At 35.9% G+C, this 25401-nt stretch overlaps 1 protein-coding gene across 7 annotated transcripts in view; it reads right to left on the bottom strand.

The window, feature by feature from the left end:
* Lar (tyrosine-protein phosphatase Lar) overlaps positions 1-25401 on the bottom strand; it is a 1526023-nt gene that overhangs the window by 972518 nt on the left and 528104 nt on the right. For all 7 annotated transcript variants that reach the window (XM_081765888.1, XM_081765893.1, XM_081765890.1 and 4 more), the window contains exon 4: positions 2872-2981. In XM_081765888.1, the coding sequence (XP_081622014.1) occupies positions 2872-2956 (85 nt within the window). In that variant the 5' untranslated portion in view covers positions 2957-2981. The remainder of the gene's footprint in view (positions 1-2871; positions 2982-25401) is intronic.

Genomic DNA, 25401 nt, shown 5'->3' with positions numbered 1-25401 from the left:
TAGTAATAAAAATGTTTAATAAGATTCTATATTATAGGAGGTCCAAATTTTATATTCCATATTTTAGTTGGGTACTCAAGTTTCATATTTTGATAGAGGGCGCAATTTCATATTTTTGTAGGGGTCTCAAATATTAATGATTCCCCCTACGGAACGTTCCAAGTTTCGACGCTGATCTTACTCCAAAATGTCACAGTCATGTGTGCGTGTAATTATGTTATTTCTAAAACTCAAACAGGCTACATTACACTGAAGGACTTTATCCATTTAAATATTTAACATTTTTGCAACATACTGTAAAATAAATTATGGAAATAATATCTGGAAAGTAAGAACATCTGTTCAACTACAAGTATACCCGATTTTTCAGCAGAATTTCGTTGACGTAAACGTTGAATAAAACATTCTTCTCGTTAAGTATAATCTCTTTTTGCTATTACGTATTACAGATTTATATATTACAAATGCTCGTCTATTAAAATACCACTAATTTGCTTGAGACTAGAGTTGCTTGGGTTAAATTAAGATTACCATTCAACACGCGCTTACTATGCATTAAATCCGTGAATTTCTACTTAGTTGTGAAATTGTAGTTTGAGAAGTAAGTGGATAGTTAATTTATTATTAGTTACTTTCACAGTTGTGGTAAACTGAGAATTCCCTAAACAGAATTATGTTTACTTCATTATTTGTCCTGATATAACAAATAAAATGTCAAATTACATATGGATACGGTAGAACGTCAATATGCTATTTATGCTATTTTCATGCTTTTTGCATCCACATTTACAGCTAGTAGTCCACTATTTGCAAGTAAATATTCCTATTAAAAAGTTTATAGACTAATGGTTCTTAAGTTCTTATTTAAATAAGCTGCAATTTTAGTTAAATTTACACTTAACATCTAAGATTTTAAGATTTTATGATTTAAATGCTTTTTTTTTAAACTTAAATTCTCAGTTTTCTTTTTGTTAACTATGGGAAATGTGAAGGAACTTCGTTTCACCTTCACCTTCAAAGTGTTCATAAACTATTGTCTCAAAATAAAAATGAGATCCTATGTATCTCCTTCCAACCTCCTATAAGATAATAACATTCCTGCACTACAGCGCGTAATAAATGAAAGCTATGTAGGGTTAAAAATCTAGGGAAATTTTCAGTTTATTTTTTCAAATGGCTTTTAATTTTCTTTACAAAATTTCATATATATTATAACAAATAACCAGTGAATTTAAGAAAATAAACAAGGTATTATAAAGCACCATTAAAATCCTTTTTCTTCTTCTTTAGTAAGTTTCATTATTTGATATTTGCACTTCGAAAAGTATTTTCGAAGTTTCGGCGTTCACTCGGCTTACGTATGCCCAGAGTTTCGGTTAAAAATTGGATTTTACTAAACTTTATGGGCAGGCACAGGTCATTGCTGACGACGAACAGACCGTAAATGCAGTCGTCGTTTTTCTTTTTTTGACGTAATAGTCTAATCTCTTGACTCAGTTTTGAGGGGATTTTTTAAAAATATATATGTAAATACCACCTATTATTAAAACATTGTTTAATATATATATATGAATTTTACTGTGAAATATCTAATAATTAGGTTCGCATATTTTCACCGTAAAAGTTTAGGGTATTACACGGAAAATCATGTATCACAAATTTATTCTGAAAATCCTACCTTCTCAACTATAAGATTTTACAAAATACAATTTACCTTATTTTCCCTTTGTTATATTATATTACAATGCATATTATACTCAGTTGCTAGTGAAACGTGAAGAGTAAAATCAAACATCTTTACGGGTGATAAACCCAAAGCGTTATTTCTATCACACGCTACAAACAGATTTTGACGCACCATATTGTGATGTGTCTTATACTTAAAACAGGCGTTGAGAAATTACTCTCCGAAGTCGGCTTGATTTCACCTTGAAATTTCACGGAATATTAAAAATATTATATAAATCATCTCAGACACTTAGTGATATGCTACAATGCGTAATACAACGACTCGAATTTTCTGGTGAAAGATTGTAGGCTAAAACATTACATATATTATGCACTTAAAAGTGCGGATTTGATGGTAAAAGTACGTCCATAACTAGGTTTAGAACCCACGTGTTGATCATCAAACTACACACACACACACACAGACATTTTAATTTACATAGCACGGCAATGTGATGCTGTTTACACTTAAACAGAGGTTGAGAAATTACTCTCCGAAGTCGTTGATTCCACCTTGAAATTTCACGGAATACTAAAAATATTATATAAATCATCTCAGACTCTTAGCTATATGATACAATGTGTAATATAAAAAAAAATATTCGAGTTTTCTGGTGAAAGATTGTAGGCTAAAACATTACATATATTATGCACTTAGAAGTGTGGATTTCACGCTAAAACTACGTCCATAACTAGTCCTAGAACCCACGTGTTGATAGTAAATCAACAAACTGCACACACACATTCTGTGTATTTTCATTTAGATAACATCATTATGATTTCGTACAAGAAAAGGATAATCATCTACGATTTGTTACGATATTTTTTTGGTTATAATTAATAACTAATTCTCTTACAGTAGTTGGAATGTTGTATGCTTTATTATCGACGGATTATTAAAAAAAAAACTTTATTAATACCTTAGTTTCACAGACATTCAAATACAATGACTTGTGTGAACTTTTCATTCCAGAAAATCCTCCTATGCGAATCTCCCGTCGACGAAACAAACATTCTTTAAAACAAAATCTTCGTGTTTCTTCATTCAGATGAAAGATTATACATCGATGACTGATGACCACAGAGTACATCTTCTTAACATAATTTAGTCAAAAAAGTTAAATTAAGAAGTTTAACACTTACCATTAGCCAAAGCGACCGAACAGATGAAGATCAGCAAGAATCCCGTTGAAAGAGCGGCACCAGGGACGATGTGGCAACGGTGCATGGTGGTGGTGAAAACACAGCACCACCTAAATATGGAAAAAGGTAGAAAAAATAAATAAAAATAGATAGAAAATAATAATAATAATAAGGAATTACTGAAATTTAACACAAAATGGAGAAAGATACAATTACCTGATTTCTTTCTTCTCGTTCTTTTGATATTAAAAAATTTTCATTTAAAAAGAAATCGAAAACGAAAATAAAAAGATAAAATTGGGGAAAATATATATTATGGAAATATATTACTTATTTTTCGTTGACAATATAGGCAAATATACGAATCACCACAAACACGGCTACGCAGAAGACGAAGAAAAAACTCTTGTAGATCTGCTGTAGATTAATTAAATTAATTCCTTCTGGAACGAACGCACTAAAAACACACTTAAATTACATTACGCACATACAACCACGCATAATCGATAATGTAGAAAACACTTTTATTCTCGTAGTTGCTGGAGTTTTGTTGTATATAGATATATATTTATTAGGTTAATTTTCTGGAGGAAAAATATCACTTTTTATTTTCCAATTAGATTTTTTTTATTATTTTTCTTTAAAAAAGCTAATGACACATCACACGCACTACAAAACACTTGAGTATTAAATTTAGTTATTCGTTCATAACAATGCCACTACAACAAATTCGTAAATGTTGGCAGTAGTAGGAAAATAGGGAAGTATCGAGGAAATACGAGTTTCTTTTTTTCGATGGTTCCAACAGCTTTGACAATAAGACTGTACCGTATTATTGTTCATATTCTAATCAGAATCAACACTGTGGTACTTCCTTTTGTGTGGTGTGTGTATGTACGTGTGCGTTAATGTTTTCCTGTTTTCGTTAACGAAATTATTAATTATAGCCCTTTTCGGTACCGATGAAACTGGTAGTGTTGTCAAATCTTGATTAGGTAAATTAGGGAGGGAAAGGTACTATAGGTGTGTTTAATTGAATGAAGGATGACAAAGGTAAGGTTCTACTTTGAATTTTTCTAAATGAATTTCGTAACGAGTGCTTGGAGTCCAAAACTTCTTTGACATGAGGCCACCGCGAGCAGGTCATATTCTAACCGACCACCTGTCCAGACGATAGGCGTCAAGAAGACTTGCTCCCGGACCCGTCTGGAGAAACAACATCGTAACCAAATCTGTATTTAGGACCACAGTGTGGAATACATGAATGTTGGTTCTGTCATGCGGATCCATCATTTTAAAACAAACACATACACACTTGTTTCTCTAAAGACAACAAATTTCGATTACTGATTTTTTTTTACATATTTGTTTTTCTTTTATTTATTATTTTTATTTCTCGTCACTGCTATCCTGATCACGACCCAACCCTACGACACCAATATCGTACACACAATGCCCTGACAAGTATCACAGTGTGTCCATCCACTAACACCGACAAACCAACACTGCGCGCTTTCGGAAACCCGTACTTCTAGTTTCGATAGCTGTACCACACGGCTAAACCTCCCGCCTCTTTCCCCGCCCGCTCGCTCGCCTTCTCTACCATGCGCCCCGCGCGCTCTGGACTTCTACTTCAGAGTCCTCTCTCGGCACGAGAGGTGTGCGTTGCAGTGTTGCAAATCTTAACGTTACATTATTTCTAAATACATAATTTCTCTCTCTTTCTCTTGGTAGCTTAGCGAAATAATTTAGAAGGAACAAGTAATACCTATGCACTTATCAAAACATACATTTTCCAAAAAATAGGATTAGTACATACAATATAGATAAAAATATATAGATAATACAATATAACAAACATAATACGAAAAATATATACCCGTATTTTCAAATAATGCATCTTCTTACAACGGGTTTCATCACTTATGGGCACGAGCCTTCACCTTCATACATATTACGAGCCACATTAAAAATTTCAATGACGTTCATGGGTCACTAAACTATACTGCGTAGAACTGTTTTTAATTGTTTCATGGGGAGTGGAGAAGGTGACTGAATGTAGAAGGCTTACCTCTAGTGTGAGAGGCGCCTGATTTGATCCTAGGCCTGAGAATTTGTGATGGACAATACCATGTTTATATGTTTTCTTGACGTTTCCTCCAACCATTATTCATCCAGATCCTGTATTCTACAAATCATATAATGGAACACTAAACTGAAATTTCATTTTTAAAATTATTTTTCTTCAATCGGGTTTAATGTTAAGTACTTCCATGAAAAGGGGGCCGGCTATGGCAAGATCTGGTGATCCAGAGACAATGGGCCTTAAGCAGAATTTTTTTGAATTCTTTAAGTTTAACGTCCCACGATTATGCCGGTTAGGCTAAAGGAGACGGTGATAATGAGAAATGAGTGAAATGGTGAAATGAAGAAAGTGGGAGGAAACGGGAGAACCCCGAGAAAACTCACGAGCACGGTGTTTGTCCACCACAAAGTCCACACGGCGCGAGCTGGGATCGAACCAGGGACCCCAAGCACCGGAGATGAACGCTCTACCACTGAGCCACTGCGTCCCCCGGGCCTTAAGCAGAGTCGTTCCAACGCGTGATTAGTGTCATACTAATGAGTTCGACTAACATATGTTTCCTGCAGTAGTGAGGCCTTTAGTTTGATGCTAATCGTACGTGAAAATAACTCTGCATAAGGCCCAATGTGTTGAGGATCTCTGACTTATAGCGCCAACGAAAGTTTAAGGTTCCGAAAAGTATATTTTCAACTCCATACTACATGATTGACACGTAAAAGGAAGCATAGGCTGATGGTATGTGTTTCACATTTCTTTTCATGCAGATACAATTCCTAATATTCCTTAGCTCTTTTACAGTTTCTTCCTTTAATAAATTAACACAAAAATTACAATCCTCTCATTCATTACCATGTATAATGTTTATGCGCCAACGCAAAGTATAACCTAGTTAAAAGAAGAAGAACATTTATTGAGATTTCTTGAGAACCCACCACGAACAAATAAAGACGGAAGCACTAATGATTTCAGCGGGTTGGCATTAAAAAAGACTAAGAATTTTATAGGAGTAAAAATGAACCGGTTTATCAATTATTTTTTTCTAAAATTCAAATTTATCTATTTTTGCACCACAATAAGACAACATGACATCAAAAGAAATGCCACGACATACTTGTGAATGCCGGGCACTGTTAATAAAGATAATACAGTAGACTTTCCTTTAACCAACAACCACGAATCGGACCGTGGTTGGATAACGATAAAGTCGGTTAAAAGCAGAATCACCATTTGTCATCTAATAAATTGTATAGCATTTCTATAACAATTTAAAAAAAAATATATTCTTATAGTTCAATAAATTTAAGTTATGCAAATCAGAAGTTTCTATCACAAACAGCTCCATTGACACGATTGAACGATATACTGTATACTGAATAAAGCACTAGATTGTCTCACAAACCATACAATTACAGTATTTACAGTGTATTTGTATTAATTGAAGAAAGTGAAAATACATGATTGAGACTACAATACTGATTGAAATAAAGTCCTGTGCTTTATAAACATATTTACTAAACGAAATAAAACGATCTCGCCTTTAAAAGTGTGTGATTTGTCTAGTTGTATATTGTTGTGGAGCATCGGACGTAACTGATAACAAAAATGACTTATTTCTGGGAAAACTGAAGAGAAGTCGGTAAAGGGAAAGTCCATTGTAACATAAATTTTTTGAAATAGTTAAGAAATAAATTATTCTCGAAGTAATCAGGCGTAAGTTCTTGTTATTTACCATTTAAAAAGATATTTACAATCATGCTTCAGAAAAAACAGAAGACCACACAACTAACAGTACGACGCACCTTGTTCTATGCCATGTACTATTTCCTGTAACTTTTCTTATCTTTACCCCTCCGTTTAAGCCCAATAAGTTCTGTACGAAGGAAGAACCAGCACGGTTTAGTGGATGAGCGCTCATATTTCATGCAAGAGGTCGTAGGTCTAAATCCACACAAATTTATATTATACCAGCGTTGATTACCCGCTTCGCTGGGTTGAAATAAAAACTTTAAATGCACAACTCCTTTATATACATTTTCCCCTTCCCTTCCCCAAGTTGCGGGGCTGAATTTGGATTTAAACGGCATCGGAAGTGTCACTGTTCATCTCAACGACCCAGAAAACTATGCATTCGACACAAATATCGGTCATTTTCGATCATATTTATGTATATCCCCACGCCCAAGTTGCGAGGCTGAATTGGATTTACACGGCATCGGAAGTGTCACATTTAATCTCCGCGGCCAAGAAACCTAAGGATTATACACTAATATCGGTCATATTATATATATATATATATCGGATTAAGACTTCACTTAGGAACTAATACGCGCCCTATCGAAAAATATAGGTTTCAAAATCCTGCGGTACTTCCGCAGCAGTTTTTACACAGGTAGTTTGGCTACGGGCGTGTAATTTAAAGTACTCAGCAACTACCTCTATAAAAATTGTTGCGGAAGTACCGAATGATCCTGAAACATGGATATTTGGATAGGGCACATGCTAGTTCCGGAGTGAAATCTTGACCCGACTGCGGTAGTTCCCATAGTTTTGGAACTATGGATCTTTAAAGTTCAATTTTTCATGATTTCGGCAGCCTATAGCTACGAAAAGAAGCATTTGTGCGGCCAAGTTGGTCTATACTTTTTGGCTTATCTTGGTGTTAGGAATCACCTCCCAAATGTTGCCGGTGTTGTTTTGAAACACCCTATATATATATATATATATATATATATATATATATATATATATATATATATATATATATTGATGGATCCAGGATATGATCAAGGCAGGGGATAACCATAATTTGCAGCTTTATCCAGTGTGAAGAAAGTAGGTTTATCCAGTGTATACCTGACCGTGAAAGGGGGGGGACTATAGCGCCTGTATAACACTGTGTCCATGAGCTCTCCCGTATCATATCACATTCCACTGAAGAATTTACTGTCTTAATAATCTCGCTTGAAGTCTAGATTAACTTTGAATATTTTTTTTATTTAATTTGTTTTAGAAAATCAAAAATAAACTTATAAAAGGGTTCTTTTAAATAAAAAACAGAAAGAAAAAAACAAACATCTATATTATGCATTTATGCTACAGACACCCGTTTGCGAACTTCCAAAGCAAGGAAACATACAATAAAAAAAGAAGAAAAAAAAAACGCAAGGCGTCGCCGAGCTCTTCGTGACCTAGGAGCATGCAATAGATGTCTGCACATTCTTACACAATTCTTCGCGACGGTAATAGAAAAAGTACCCGCCCAGAAAAAAATGGATATTAAAAGAAGAAAAAAAAGAACCAAAAAAATCGAACATTTGCTCTTAAAACTTCAATGGAAAGTCCTTGAAAAATGCAGTTTCCACCTACTTCGCAAGATATACAATCTGTCGCTCAACGTACTAACATATTTATTTTTATGGTACATCTACGAATTACTGCACGTAGTTACATGTTACAAGCATAGGGTTAAAAAAAATACTGTCGACATAAAACATGATGTCTGCTTTTAACGAATGAATTATTTGCAAGAAGTACTAGAAGAAAAGTTACATTTTAGGAAACGCAATTATGTACATAAAAAAATACGGCGAAAAAAGTGTTTGTTCGTCCTAGTTTCTAGTTTTAAATTTGCAATATTCTCAATATCTCAATTAGTCCCTACTACTACTACTACTACTACGCGTATCTTTAGAATCATGTAACATATATATCGGGTGTTCTGAAAATGGCGCTTACGGACAACAGAGTGTTATTTCTCAGATCAAAATAAAGCCAAAATATTATATACTGGTATACACTCCTGGCTCTCTTTAAGCCGTTATAGGAAATAAGAGACCTGCACGAGTCGGGCTTGAGCGGGCCGACGCTGATTCCTCTTCAGGTCGGGCCGGGCTGGGACCGATTAATTGCAATTCTTTAATAATTATTGACTTTCGTTAAACGATAATTGGAATAAAGCCAAACGTTGAAGAAGTGTGCCCGTGAAGAGCGTTACAAAGAATGCAATAGCTATTTACAGTTTGTATAGCTTAGCGGCTCCACTTCCACTATAGAGGACTGCAGGCATTGCGCGGTAAATTGAGGTCTGTCCCTGTCCTTCACTGAACCCAAAATATGACAAGAAGGGGTGGGAAAGTTTTGCCTGTCGCTAAACAATATTGCCATCTTCACTTTATGCTAAAAATCAATTAAGTTAGGTTTTTGTTACAGGAAATGGAGTTTTTGTTCTCTCGATGGCAGGCAAAGTTTTAGGAGACAATGGTACCATTCGGGAGGCAAGCGTCAGGTTGTGAACCAGAGTTTAGAAAATGTTTCTGAGGGTTAGGTCAAGTTTAATACTAAATTTTGAGAAAGATTGGGGCTCGAGCTAATTTTTTTTAAAAAAAGTTATCGTGCTGGGGTTGGGCCAAAAACTTTTAAAATTTATCAAGCCCGGGCCGGGCTTGGGCCAAGAATTTTAAAAAACTGATCGGGTCGAGCCGGGCTCGGGCCGAAAATCTCCAAAACTTTTTGGACCCCAGATGGGCCGGGCCTAGGTACATTCGGGTTGGATTGGGCTCGGACTGGTCTCTAATAGGAAATCAAAAGTTTCACTATGCAGCAATGTCGCATATTAACTTAGAACCATTAGCATTCTTCTTCCGAACCATCCAACAGTCACATCGATTGTTACGCTAATAAGGGTGTTAGTGTCAATGTGTATGGACTTTAAGTGCTATCTGGAAAGAATCGATGTAAACCATTTGATGGGTTGATAGTTCTTTGTGGTTCTTTACCTACGATGTTGCCACATAGTAAAATTCGTGTCTATAGACGAGGATCCGAAAGGTATATAATTATATATTTTTTCCTTTGAATTCTAGAATAGGGCTCTGCAGTCTGCGAGCGTCTGAACACTGAAGATATATATATTTAAAGTCACTATATTTCTGACTTTGTACCTCTTGAACCACCCGACCGATCTCGATCAAATTTTCAACATAGCTGAGGTTCAGACCTGAGAGTGTTTTTTATCATTTCACCTTGACGGTGCAGCGTAGGAGAAAAACAATGGGGAGATATTTTTTTTAAAAAATGATGCAAAATGACCTATATTAATGTCGAATACATAGTTTTCAGGTCGCTGAGATGCCGTTTAAATCCAACTTGGGGCAGGGGGAGGGAATAAATATATACAAATGATCGAAAATGACCGATATTCAGGCACATAGCCAGGATTTCGTGAAGGGGGAGGGGGATCCGTGACATGAAATACTGTGGTCATCACACCAGGGGCTCGATCATTCTAAACAATTTTACTGGAACATATATTGGTTCGTTTAGCCACGATTTCGTAACGGGGGGGGGGGGGGGCGTGACATGAAATTCTGAAGGCCCAGGAGCTCGATCAGTCTAAACTACTTTAATATCAACATATATTGGTTCATGAGGATATGTTGGTAAGTATTTTAATAAACTATGAAGAAATCTCGAGTAAAATTTTTAGAAAAAAAGTATTGAAAAAGATTATACAATATTTACATCCTTCCTCTGTTTATTCAAATATAACAATTTTCGTTTCATATGACCTCAACTAATATAAAAAGTACATATTCACTATTATGAAAAAGTGTATATCCAGTAATGTCTTGTAAAATATTTTGCAATATCTGCGTTCCTTTTCTTGTTGAATCAAATGTTAAGAGAACTTTCTTTCCACATATACTTTTGTTTTTATTATTCCGTCAACAACTGTCTGTTTCAAATTACAGGTTAAGGGAGCAGTAGAAAATTGTTTTTGAAACAACATGTTTGATATTGCAAGGATGCGATGACGAAAAATTATAATAAGAAATGTCCATGCTGTTACACAACGGCACTATGCTTTCGGAAGCTTGAAATCTCTCTGACTAGTAGCAGAAATTCTGAGAATTCCGCAACTTTTCTGGAAATTTCAAATTCTCTGACTCTTCCAGGATATATCGCTCACCTCGCAACCATGTATTGCAAGTAATACAAATTTCCTCATAAGAAAGAGTAAACAAAAGCTTCCTGTAGTTTGTTTTTAACGCTGATCCTTGTTTTTCTCATTTCATTTTGTTTCATCCTTCCCTAATTTTTTTCATTTGTGGTCTCGAAGGAAGGGGGGTCCGGACCCCCCGGATCCCCCCTTTGGCTACGTGCCTGCGATATTAGTGTCCAATCCATAGTATGTGGGCTCACTAAGAAGAACAGTGACACTTCCGATGCCATGTGCATTTAAACTTTTTATTTCAACCCAGCGAAACGGCTAATCAACGATATTACTAAGGTACATTTAGAAACATGTAGAGTACGAAAATTAAATAGAAATCATTTTTGATACCATGATAGGTCATCACTTTGGTGAGATTTTACGATCTTAAATTTTAAAGAAAATCCCCCTCCTCTGCCCTCAAGGGTCATTGCTAAGCTATCTCACATATTTATGAATTTTAGTGAATCACTTAAAATACAATGGACATAATTGTAGAAAATGAACCAGTTAGTACATACGAAAAGCTATTACACGAATATATATACACATGATGTTATAAAAATATGACACAATATTTGGAAACCGATTCCTCTCAGAAGAAAAAAGTTCATATGGATTTGTGCTTGAAAGTGGTTATTCGGAGTTTATAGAGCACGGAAAACGTGAAACAAATGACCTTTAAAAGTTCATAGCTCCACTACTATGGGACCTATCGTAGTCGGGCCAAGACATCACTGAGGAACTGGTATGTAAACTATCAAAATATCCATGCTTAAGACTGCTCCAGTACTTGCACATAAATTTTTTTAGAGAGGTAGCTGTAGAATGATCAAGTACTCCCAAACAGTCTCTCTAAAATGATCGGTACAAGTACCGGAGATTCTGAAGGATGAATATTTGGATAGTTCACATATTAGTTCGTTAGTGATGCCCTGATCCGACTACGACAGGTCCCATAAGTAGTGGAGCCATGAACTTTTAAAGTTCACCTGTTTCACGTTTTCGGCACCCTATAACTCCGAAATTATCTACTTTCGAGCACAAGTCCATATGAACTGTTTTTCTTATTTTGATGTGAGGAACCTGCTTGCAATATATTGTGAGAGACATTTATGTAACACCGTATATATTAAATAATTTTAGCATAGTATAGAAATTTAGGTGAACAACAATTCTGACCTTATAAAATACTCACCTAAATTTCTGTCCTATAAAAAAAGGTGTCCAATAGATATAGTTTATTTCACAGCATTTTGTAAATACTGCCTGGCTCCAGTTCTATATTTTTAACTAGCCTTTGGCTAGCTGGGGGCTCCGCCCTCAGACCTCCGAGTCTCATAGGACTACGGCCTCGCATTTCTTATCTATCGGTCTTTGCATCAACAGTGAATTTCGTGAAATTCCTCTTCATATTTCCTAGATCTGCCCATCCGGGGACTTCACCCCCACACTTTCTTTGCTCGGCCTACGGCCTCGCAACTCTTGAACCCATAATTCTATCATTTCTTTTCCTATTTCAACTATCTAAAGGATAAGATTTTGTATCTCAAGAAAACACCCATTTAAATAGCATGGGCATTTCTTCATCCCCCCTAGACCCCTAAAAATTACAAATATTCAAGTTTGGCAATTTTCCTGTCGGTTAGTCCTGGAAGGCTACAATCATGCCAAGTTTCATCATTCTAATCTGGCGAAAGTGCCTAAATATTTTGGGGTATAGAAGACGTCCCATATAAATAGCATGGGAAATATTTTTAGTTTCGCATAAAACCACTCTACGGTTGGAATTTTTTTATTTCTGATGATTCACTTAGGTAACGCTAACGAAAACGTACAAGCATACCGAATTTCAAGTTTTTATTCCAATTCTAAGTACCTAAAACATGAGATTATATGTCCGAAAAGGGTCAATTAAATAACATGGGGAAATTCTTCATCTAATCTTTAAACCCCCTAAAAATTAAAAATATTCACTTTTGGCAATTTTCCTGTGGGTTTGTCCCGAAAAGCTACAATCATGTCAAATTTAATCATTGTAACCCTACAGGAAGTGCTCAATAATTTGGGGGTATAAAAGGTGTTCCATATAAATAACATGGGAATGATTTTTCAGTTCGCCATAAAACCACTCTAAAGTTGGATTTTTTAAAAAATATTTACTGATTTACTTAGGTAGTGATAATGAAAACGCACAAGCATACTGAATTTCAAGTTTTTATTCCAATTCTAAGGGCCTAAAACATGAAATTAAAAGTTAAAAAAGGCCCATCTAAATAACATGAGGGAATTCATCCCCTCTTTAGACCCCCTAAAAATTAAAAATATTCACTTTTGGAAATTTTCCTGGCAGTTAGTTCCGGAAAGCTACAATCATGCCACATTTAATCATTGTAGTCAACAGGAAGTGCTCAATAATTTATGTCAGTTCATGTAGTTTTATATATAGTTAAGATCTTCACTGCCTAAGTTATTCACTAAAAATAAGATATAAAAAAGTGGAAGTGAAACTTAAGCGGAGAACCTTAAGAAAAAGAGCATTTATGTCTACCATTATTATATAGGTTTTTGGAACGGAAAATCCTAAAACATTTTCTCTCTCAACAGAATTGCATTCTAACTAACTTCTGGCGTAACAGTCTAGCGCCAACGGACGCTACCTGTTAGCGCGTAGTGAAACTACGTCCAGCCTAACGACAAACGAACCTAATAGGCGTATCGGGAATTTTTTGGGCCGAGTAAGTGCCCGTCATGTCTTTTATTGAAGTGACTCCTCAGTTTGCCTCACGACACCTGGTGAACGCCGAAAATTGGTGCCCTGACCGGGAATTGATCCTAGGTCTACGCAGACATGAGTCCAACGCTATAACTACTGGACTACGATGTCCCATTTACCCTAATGAATTTAAGGGTTTTCAAGACTTTCGTGCACCGAGAAAAAAATGGTAGGTGGCGTACTTAAAAAGATAGGTTACATGAGTAATTCCTGTAGTTTTTGGACTTAACGTACAACAGACGTATAACCCAAAACGCATGTTTTATAATACTTTCTGTATAAGTGTTCCATCTATACATACTTTCCGTATGAAACAAGTAGGTGGTCAGGATCTCACATACAAATGGACGTATATAACATATAGCTGACGAAGGTAACATAAGTATATGCATGTGATATACGGAAAACTGTTAGATGTCAGACATCCTGCAACGGCATGATATAACATCGAAGGGCAGTGCCTATGTAGCATACGGATAACGTGTGCTCCGTACTGATTTCTATAGTAAGCAAGAGGATACCGTATATTTGTCCAATATACCGCTGTCCGGGGAACGGATTTTTCTCTGTGTGTGTACGCAAAAGAAATCGTGAATTACAATTTTTTTTTAACCATGGCAGATCATCATCAATTGAGTATGGGTTACATTCATTCGAGATTAAGAAAATATAATCCTAAAGAAGGGGAGAAAGAGTGTAAGGTTGTCAAAATAAAGTAAATTAAATTTTGAACTGCATCACTACGATCCGTAAAAATTGTGACACTTTGATAATTTAATGATATACAATTTTCTTTGACAACTCAAATAGTGTCTCTCAGTGCAAAAACAAATGCAGTACTACTAGAATCCCCATATTGTAACAAAAGACATGTAAAACTGAGCTTGAATGTCAGTATATTTTTATGTGTGCGCCATTTACAACACGACGTATGTCCAGGTGATGATCAACTTTGCACCAGAGCCTGTCCAACATCGGCGTAATGGCGTCAGGCCTGTCGAACATCCCTTCATTGAGTCTTGCTTTCAAGTGATCCACATTATCGATTATCTGGTCTGATGTGAAACTGATTATCGTGTGGACGTGTGTTGAGTTGTGAATAGTGCCTACACACACCAGAGCCTGTCGTGATTAATTCGCCTCATTGGATCTTGCTTTCAAGTGGTCCACATTATCGATTATCTGGTCTGGTGTGAAACTGATTATCGCCTGGATATGTATCGTGCTGTGAATGATATCCACACAAAAAATCTATCGAGCATGTCCGGCGGAACGGCGTCAATCGCTTCATTGACTCTTGCTTTTAAGTGATCCACATTATCGATTATCTGACGTGAAAGTGATTATCGCTTGGACGTATGTTGTATTGTGAATAGTGCCTACAAAAAGACCAGAGCCTGCCGAGCACATCCCGCGTAACGGTCTCAATCGCCTAGTTGATTTTGCTTTCAAGTGATCCAAATTATTAACTACCTGGTCTGGTGTAAAACTGATTATCGCCTGGATGCGTGTCATGCTGTGAATAGTGCCCAAACACACCGGAGCCTGTCGAACACATCCGGCATTACGGCATAAATCGCCTCACTGATTGTTGCTTTCAAGTGATCCCCATCATCGATTATTTGGTCTGGTGTGAAAATGATTATCACCTCGACGTGTGTTGTGCTGTAAAAGGTACACACACACAAACATACAATGGAAAAGTACTTTTAACCGTTTTCCGGCTGAATTTATTTATTTATTTATTTATTTTTACTATAATTTGATATGATGGTAAAATATAGTACATTGAGGGTACATTAGACTATATAAAAATAAATTCTACTTCTATTGTTGCTCAACAATGCTGAGGGGAAAGGAGACTCAGGAGTCCCGTCAGGCGGTTCGGCTTCGACATTGTAACGTATACAGGAGAAATAATGTATGTGTAAAGAAGATGGGACTTAAAAGTACCCACAGTCGGAAAAGGGTTAACTTTCTTTGTGTGTGTGTGTGTGTCATAGTATAGTGGATTCTTGTACCATTGCATTTGTATTTGCACTGGATCAACTGTTTGAGTTGCCAAAGCAAAACGGTGTATCATCCAGCTGCAAAAGTATAATTACTTCTAAACAACAGTAACACGAAACCCACCCACTTTTTCTCAAAGACTCTGTAGGTTCATGTGATGTGATTTTGAGTTTGCGTTCCTTTCAGCAGCGAGGCTCTATGAGAAGTGGATCTACAGCTTTACATGGGACCCGAACCATATGCGTTCCAGTCAGGAATCTGTAGTTCACGAATCTGTAAGTTTTGGTACAACAGCACCATAACTGGACAGTTATATGATATTAAAAAAAAAAAAAAAAAAAAAAAAAACACTCCTAAGGGAAGTAAAAGATTGTACGAGAATTTTACTATTACTGGGTGTTTCTTTTAACCCCTCTTCCTCTCTCCCTACATACATACATACATATTATATATATATATATATATATATATATATATATATATATATATATATATATATATAAAGTATATGCCATATATTTGCAGGGATTCCGCATAAACAAACGGATAGAAGGACGAATGCTTGCCTAGAGGATTAAATATTTGATCTAATCTGAGAAATAATGAATAAAGTAGTTTTGTTACTAGTTTAGTTTTGTTACTAAAAGTGAAAAATGCGTAGGTAAAGAAAATATCACGTTCAAATGAATTATATTTTATACATAATTTAGATTTTTTTTAAGTGTTTGTCTGCTTCATCATCAGGGCTATTTCAAAACATAACGTATACGTACGCGAGTGTTATTAGGAAGCTTATTGCTACACTGCATGTAATGTTTGAAGTCCAAAAGTTAGTGTACACTTTGATGAAATGTAATCGAAGGGAGTCTGTTGACTTTCCATTTTGAGTAATTGAAATGCATAGCTACAGCACTCCCATTCAGGCAAAATAGCTCGAAATGTTCGTAGTTATTAATAGAAACGTTAATTTCAACAAGAGAGCACAGAGATATTCTATATGTCCATCATAGAGATAGCTGTTTCAGTTTCCATATTATTTGTTAATAAATTGTATAATTTCTTTTTTAACAATTAATTGCTGCAGCGCTAACAATATTATGAAACATCGTCCAAAATTTTACATTTTAATGCCGTATTCCTAACATTATGTTTTAGGTATAATTCGGTATATGTTATCACACGTAATGTTGTCCTACAAGATGAGATTTGAAACTATCTCATCTTGAAAGGGTCTAGTGATAGTGCTGTTCCGTCTCTAAAAGTATATAAACTATATTTCTATTGGAAGTGCTCTATCTCATCTCGAAAAGGTCTAGCGAAACTGCTGTCACGTCTCTAAAATATATAAATTGTTTCTATTGCAGGTGCTCTATCTCATATCAAAAAGGTCTAATGAAACTACTGTCCCGTCTTTGAACCAAAATTCTGATTCATCTCTTTTCGTCAGGACCAGTTAATACAACAAAAATCATGACCAACCTTAGGTGTTATACAGTACAATAAAAATATTACGTAAAGAGTAAACGAAAAAATCTGCTAAAAGATCATTAAGTGTATGATCTAATAATAGCGTATGGCTTAGCGTTACAGCACCATGGAGAAATATGGAATTTTTAAAAATTTGATTGTAGATTTGAGCAGGATTGCCATAGTAACAGTACGAATAGGAAGAAATGTATGAGACTGTTAACATTTTGAATGTTGAAGTGTTGTTTATGTGAAATATCCCCTGGCCCTGGCAATATTTAAGTTATATAAATATATACTGATTTTCTATATATTAACATTGCATAATATTTTTTTTTCTTGTAGAATGTCCGGAACACTCAGACCTCAGAGGCGGCTTAGGAATGCCTGAAAATTTTATGCCAAGTTTTGGGGGATAATGTATCTTTAGTGTATTCTCAGTTTCATTACTGAAATTGAAATACTCAATACACTTTGTCTTTTTAGATTTTTTCGTGTCATGTGTTATTAATATTATTTTTTTTTTTTTAATATTTTCTTGTATTTTATATCCAGTTCTCTCCGTCTTTTTATGATCTCAATTTTAACTTTTATAACTTTCTTGCGGTTTTTAATGTCTTATTTTGTAGTACTTTGATGTGAAATATACCTTTTTAAGTATTTTACTATGGATTTTTGACGTACCTAGGCATAGTATGTGTCGGCCATTGACTTTAACGTGACAGGGACAATTAAACTCGCTGTTGATGCCCCATTAAACCATAATCGTTGATTCATTCATTTATACAGGGTGCTCTAAAAATGCGCCGACGGACAACAAAGCGCTGTTCAACTGATAAAAATAAGGTGAAAATGCTATATAACGATCGGTGCCTCTCTCAGCCGCTACTGAAAATCAGAGCTCCCTCGTGGCTGAGCGGTTAGCGTGTGCGAATTCGGCGTGGGAGACCCGGGTTCAATTCCCGGCGGGAGCTCATGTCGTTCGGATTCCACAATAATCAGTAGGCCCACGTCTCATATAGCCTCGCTGCTGAAAGGGACGCTCAACTAAAATCAACTCAACTCAGCTATTGAGAATCAGGAATTTCATAATGTAACGTCGTAGATTAACTTGAACCATTTGCATTGTTTTACGAATCCAACAAGCAGTTTAACAGGTTGTTACGCTAGTAGATGGGACTAGAGTCAACGTCTATCAACTTTAACTGCATCTGGAAAAGAATCATTGTAACTACTTTCTAAATTGCTAGATCTACTCTATAGTTCTTTATCTGCGACTTTGCCACATAGTATAATTCGCGTCGCTAGATGAGGTACTAAAAGGTGTACAATTATATTTTGCTCTTTTTTTCTGCCTTGTGTAATATAGCTTTGTAGTCCGTGGGCACGATTTTTAGAACGCCCGACGTATTATCCTTAATATATTTAGTTATTCATTATTTCTTACAATTTTTTGCATGGTCCCCCTTTTTACTATAACGAAGCACTTATACTCTTTATTTCCATGCACATAAATCATTGTTCACGCTAATTTATGTAATTATTTACATCCATTTTCGTCTCCATTGTGTATTCTGTAATATTACTATGTACAATATTATACTAAGGGTACACATATGACGATATCAGTTTTTATATCAGTGATTCAAACTTTTGTATCTGCTCTTATGCATGACTAGCTGAAACAGCCGTTCTTTGCACTAACAGAATAGGTATATATAGAATACATTTGCAATATGTATATGAATCTTCTTTCCCTCCTTAGTGGATTCCCGTATTTGAATCGAAATTTAATTATCAAAAGTCAGTTTGACCCAAGCGATATGTTCAGAAATTCATTTCAAGTAGTCCAGTCATTATTTGTAAAAATAAATAAATAAACAAAAACACTTTCCCCTTTTAGGATACACATATTAATCAAAGTGCTGATTACATTTAAAAGTTAATTTTAGATGGTTCAATTGTTTCCTTATTTTCGTCATTTTGTGCAAAATGGAAAATGAAGAAACTTCTATCCTTCCTTTCTTTAGAACCGGGATTTTCGAAAATGATGAGACTTGTAACAACTTAATTTTAATAAGAAGTTCACGAGGTGTATTCAAAAAGTATTGAACCTTATTTTTTCCCCGCGTAAACCAGTAAAGCGCGGGAAACTTTCTTCAGTGTAAATGTAGAGGGAACACTCATGCGCAGTCGTGAAATTTTCCCCATCTACAGAAAGTGTCAGTTGCTGGTAGTCGACCAACAAGTGAAGACTTGTACTGAGCGGTCGTCAGATTTCAGGTTTCTTTGTAAAATGACAGAAAAACTTTAGCACCAATATTGCATAAAATTCTACCAAAAGCCTGGCGATACCAAAGCGGAAATCATTCAATCCGATTGGTACATTCAATTTTGAAAGAGAGTTTGGGCATGACGAGAGTGATCGCGAAATTTGATTTTGCCTTTCATCACCAAACATAACCCATTCCTCTTTGTCGTCAGGTTCCCTACTCACCTGACGTAGGGCCACGTAACTTTTGATTATTTCCTCAGCCGAAAATGCCACTAGAGGGGACCCGATTTGACGATTTGAGTCAAGAGAAGACAACATGCGGAATGCAAAGGCACGGTTACTCATCATTCCAAAAACTGTATTCCAGAAGTGTTTTCAAGAATGACGGGAGCGCTGGCAGAAGTGTATGCATTACCAAGGAGATTACTTTAAAGGGGATTAGTGTTTCGGGTTTCCAAATCATTACATGTACCTAGGTATTTTTGCCAACCAAAGTTTTGATATTTTTTGAACGCACTTCGTATATAATAAGTTTCATCTGCCAAATTTACAGGCTCCTGAGGTATTCTATTTTTGGCATATTTTTGAACATCCTTCTTTCTCCTTAGGATACTAGTTTTAATCAAAGTAACATGATAAAATCCCACGTCAATTCAATATTTATGTGTGTGTGCTGTAGTTTTGTGTCCCTTTTCTCTGCTGAGGCTATATAAGACATGGATCCACAATTTAAGGTGGAATCGGAACCACCGTAACAGACTCTTAATATTTGATGCTTCCCTACCGCAGACAGAGGTATACTGTGCAAATATACGGAATTCTTATGTTTACTACGGAAATCGGTAAGTAGCACGCATTATCCATATGCTACACACGTACTGCTCTTTTCCACCTTAGATGTTACATCATGCTGCTGCGGGATGTCTGACGTCTAACAATCTTCCGTATATTGCATACGTCAGCTATATGTTATATACGATGTCTGTGTGTGAGATCATTACGGCCTATATACAGTTCTATCTTTCATAGGAAAGTACGCATAGATGGAACACTTATACGGAATGTGAGATCCTTACCGCTTATATACAGTTATTTCTTTCATACGGAAAGTACGCATAGATGGAACACTTATACGGAATGTGAGACCCTTACCGCTTATATACAGTTCTTTCTTTCATACGGAAAGTACGCATAGATGGAACACTTATACGGAATGTGAGATCCTTACCGCTTATATACAGTTATTTCTTTCATACGGAAAGTACGCATAAATGGAACACATACGGAATGTGAGATCCTTACCGCTTATATACAGTTCTTTCTTTCATATGGAAAGTACGCATAGATGGAACACTTATACGGAATGTGAGATCCTTACCGCTTATATACAGTTCTTTCTTTCATACGGAAAGCAAGCATAGATGGAACACTTATACGGAATGTGAGATCCTTACCGCTTATATACAGTTCTTTCTTTCATATGGAAAGAATGCATAGCTGGAACACTTATCCGCAAAGTATTATAAAACATACGTTACATATATTACATATATTCGTACGTTAAGCCCCAAAACTACAGGAAATACGCATGAAACCTACATGTTTACGTACACCACATACATTTTATTTAGCGTACCCTATACAAAAACAGACTTCATTATATCCTAACAAAACAAAGATTCTGACATTATTTTATCTTTTGTCTTACGTATGTCTTAGCTGCTACTTACAGACTACTGTAGTCTGCTTATATTTTCTGACACCAACCGACAGTAATATCAATTTATGAACTGCAGTACCATGCGAACCTAAAGCAACATTTTCTATTAAGAGAAACATTTCTCGGCAGTTGGGAACACTGCAATTAGACCTGGCTGATGGGTTCGTCCACTAGAGGCGCTCCATCCTTGTCAAACGGCGGGAAGCGTCCGCAAAAGCTATGAGGCTGTCAGAGCAGGCGAGGAGAACATTACTTCGCAACCAACACGAACAATGATAACAGCAGAGAGCGCGACACTAAAATTGGCTTTTCAACGAAAGTACGAAAAACGCATTACAAAGGCACGCATGAATTACGTGCAGATACCATCTAAATATACGCTTCAAAAATTAATTTAATAGCTTGTACACATACAAAAAAACAACGAATATACATATCATGTGTGTGTGTGTGTGAATTCTATATACGTGTGTTTATATTTAAAAGCAATCAAGTACAAAAACTTAAATTCAAATAAAATTTCAGTTTGGCGTCATGTGTGTACAAAGGAATAATGATAAACACATGTAAATGATGGAAGGTTTCGTGGATGGAGAAACTGGAAGAAAAACGAAAGAACCAAAGATAAACAATGAAAAACTTGTACACAAAAAAAAAAAAAAACTCATCCAGCTTGGGGTCGTGAAATGAAATGAAATCTCTCGGGTTCGTTTCCCGCTTTGAGTATATCAAAGGCATTACAGTAGATTCAGATTCTACCTTAGACTACCTAGGTTCTCTTCTACAAACCACACTCTTCACACACCAATTGTACAGGCACAAACATGCAACAATATCCTAATAAGTTCGAAGATAAAGATAGGAAAGCCCAAGTACGATGATAACGATATTAAAATAATCCTGTCTTTCTTAAGTGTTCGATCTCAAGGCATACTTCTGACGATATACCTAACAAAGGTAGAGTAGGGTGACCAGGCGTTCCGTTTTTAACGCGATAACTCTCTCTCTCTCTCTCTCTTTAGAAAGACGTACGGTGTCCCGAAAGAAATACAAACGCAACACAAATATATACATTTTTTTTAACTATTCCGATTTTGGCTCGTAGTTACAATTTTTACGTGTTCTTAAACCCTATAGTTCAGTCTTGATTTGGAAATATTTAGAAATGTTGTAAAAATAGTTTCATATTTTTTCTAACAGATGGCTCCGTAGTAAACTTTCTGTTTCCATTCGATCATCTTCCGTGAGTAAATAATCGAAGGTTACTTCTTCCTTACTGGCAGGAATAGCAATATAATAAAGGACTATACCTAGGTGAAATGTGAAATTACGCCAGTGTTCCAAATATCTCGAATTACTATTATTATCATTATTTTAAATATGGACATTCTACTCTACTTTTACTAAGTAAAAGAAACACTATAACAAGAAGCACTAAACCAATACAGAGCTTCCAGAGGCGGGGAAACATTCCTCCTTCACTTATTTTAACAAATCTCTGTTTCAAGTACACACTACCCTTACTTAAACGTTGTTTCGTTTAGCATGTTATAGAAGACTGGTCTAGTAAAAAAAAAAATCGTAATGAAATTAGGAGTATTTTTTGAGCGATATACACGATTTTTAATGCCTTCATAAAAAAACACGACTTTGTCCAGGATAAGCAGTCGTTAATCAAAGGCTTTTTCAACACTAAAATCTTTAGCTTTGACTCTTTTCGGTCTACCTTAGTGTAACCACTTATCGACGAACAGTAAAGGGAGTTTATTTTTTTTTTTTTAAGAATAAGCTCTACATCTGCCGTGTGCAAGAGCCGGCCCGCGGGCCATATCCGGCCCCCCTAATCCTGTCTTCCGGCCCGCTGGTCAGTTATTGAAAACAATAATTATATTATTTTTTTTTACAAAACCTGTCAAGAGTGAACTGGAAATTATCCGTCGATCACACCGTGCGAAATGTCGTAACGCCCTGGCGACAAGCACTTGGCAAGCGCAGATACTTGGAGAAAATTTCGCTCGGTATAAGGATTACTAGATGTACCGACAAAGTTCTAAATACATTATGCTGCACCTTTTTTAGTGAGTAAATATTTTGGTTATCAGTATAACAGTTGTTTTCTGTTATTGTAATGTAAATTACGATGAATATCTTCCATCATTTAATAATATACTATTCAATTGTCGTAAAAATGATATGCCTATAGTGAGGCCCGCGACGCCATTTGGTGCTCTGTGATTGGCCTGCTCACTGTTGCAAGTTGCACACCCCTGGTCTACATTTTGTTAATGTTTTGTTTATTTTCAATTTGTATTTACATATGCGCAATACATAGTATCCTGCAAATATCTTAAACTGTAAACAACATTTTTATTCTTTGCCTTCCTTATCTCTAATACATTTTTGAAACGTACAGTAGAAAATTAATATCTTTAAGTTTTACGTCCCACGTTTATGCCGGCTAAGCTAAAGGTGACGGTGATGATGAGAAATGAATGAAATGGTGGCATGAAGAAAGTGGTAGGAAACGGTAGAACTCCGAGAAAATCCACACACATGGTCTTTGTTCACCACTAAGTTCACTTGGCGAGAGCTGGGATCGAACCAACGACTCCATGCACTAGAGGTAAACGCTCTACCATTGAGCCACCACTGCCTCGAAACGTACAACTATTTATAACGTACTGATCTAGGAGGTCAGAAATATAAATAAGAGCAGCTTTCGATATAAATAATATTCTCTTAATGGTAAGAGTGAAACAAGAAGTGAGAACTAGAGAACTTCAGCCTATCCGGCTTTTTTCTTTTGCTACCTTCCGCTACATTATGTAGAATAGTCGGAAGTTACTGTAATTTTACATTAATTCTTGTTAGAGTCTACTGCAATTTTACATTAATTCTTCTTAAAGTCTACTGTAATTTTACATTAATTTTTGTTAGTCTTCTGTAATTTTACATTAATTCTTGTTACAGTCTACTGCAATTTTACATGAATGCTTGTTAGAATCTACTGTAATTTTATATTAATGCTTGTTGTAGTTCACGGTATTTCTATATGTTAGAGTCTGCTGTAATTTTACATTAATTCTTGCTAGAAATAGCAATTGGTATTTTTTTTTTCGAAAATTTACAAATTTACAATCTCAACTTTGACGAGCCGTAACTCTACAACTAAAGGTCTGTACATGAAAATATATTTTACGTGTATACTGAACAAGTTGAGTATACCTCAATGTCAACTTAATTCAAGAAAACCAACACAATTCATCTTTCACCCCTGACTTTATATGAAACCCGCACTGACTCTATGAATGTTTGGTTGCAGGTTTGTTTGGCGTTAAAGGAAATTACCCACTGCGATTTTTGTGGTTTCAATAGATTACTCAAGATAGGAAAACAGAATTGCCTATCCTAGCGTTCCCTAAGCCTGTTATCCGAAAATCTGAAGGTCCTATTGAAGCCGACATCTTTTGAAGCCTATTGAAGTCTTGAAACTTTCCTTTCCATTCAATACTGCATTTATTCTTAAGCATCACAAAGTACACGCTGTTTTACAATTTTTTAAAATCATTGTTTCTTTCTTTGCTTTTAAGTATCAACAGACTATCGTGCTTCATGTTTAAACGTTCAAATTAGATAAAATTCACTCACTTATCCTTGACAAATTTATTTCCAAGTACTACGGATCATTCTAAACAAGTTTCACTTTGCTCCTCAGCACTTCTTATTCTATTAGGATTGTGCTAATGGGCTTTGTAAGATCATAATATTAGTACATTCGTGCGTTCGTGGGGGCGCGGTGGCTCAGTGGTAGAGCGTTCACCTCCGGTGCTTGGGGTCCCTGGTTCGATCCCAGCTCGCGCCGTGTGGACTTTGTGGTGGACAAACATCGTGCTCGTGGGTTTTCTCGACGTTCTCCCGTTTCCTCCCACTTTCTTCATTCCACCATTTCATTCATTTCTCATAATCAACGTCTCCTTTAGCCTAACCGGCATAACCGTAGGACGTAAAACTCAAAGATTTCATTTTATTTCGTGCGTTTGTTACTCCTGATGTTAAGGGTCTTCACTCGAGCGAAATTAAACTATCGCTAATTTTATAGTTTTTCTGTAATATCTTCAAAACAAATAAAAAATATTCGAAAAGTAGAAACGTAGTGAACTAGACAATACAATTTTGCATGCGATACCTTTACCTCGATTCACCT

The sequence above is a fragment of the Thermobia domestica genome, chromosome 7 (assembly GCF_964235325.1).
Source record: "Thermobia domestica chromosome 7, izTheDome1.hap1.1, whole genome shotgun sequence".
NCBI lineage: Eukaryota > Metazoa > Arthropoda > Insecta > Zygentoma > Lepismatidae > Thermobia > Thermobia domestica.
Note: the sequence above shows the minus strand (reverse complement) of the source record. Positions and strands in the feature narration are given on the sequence as shown.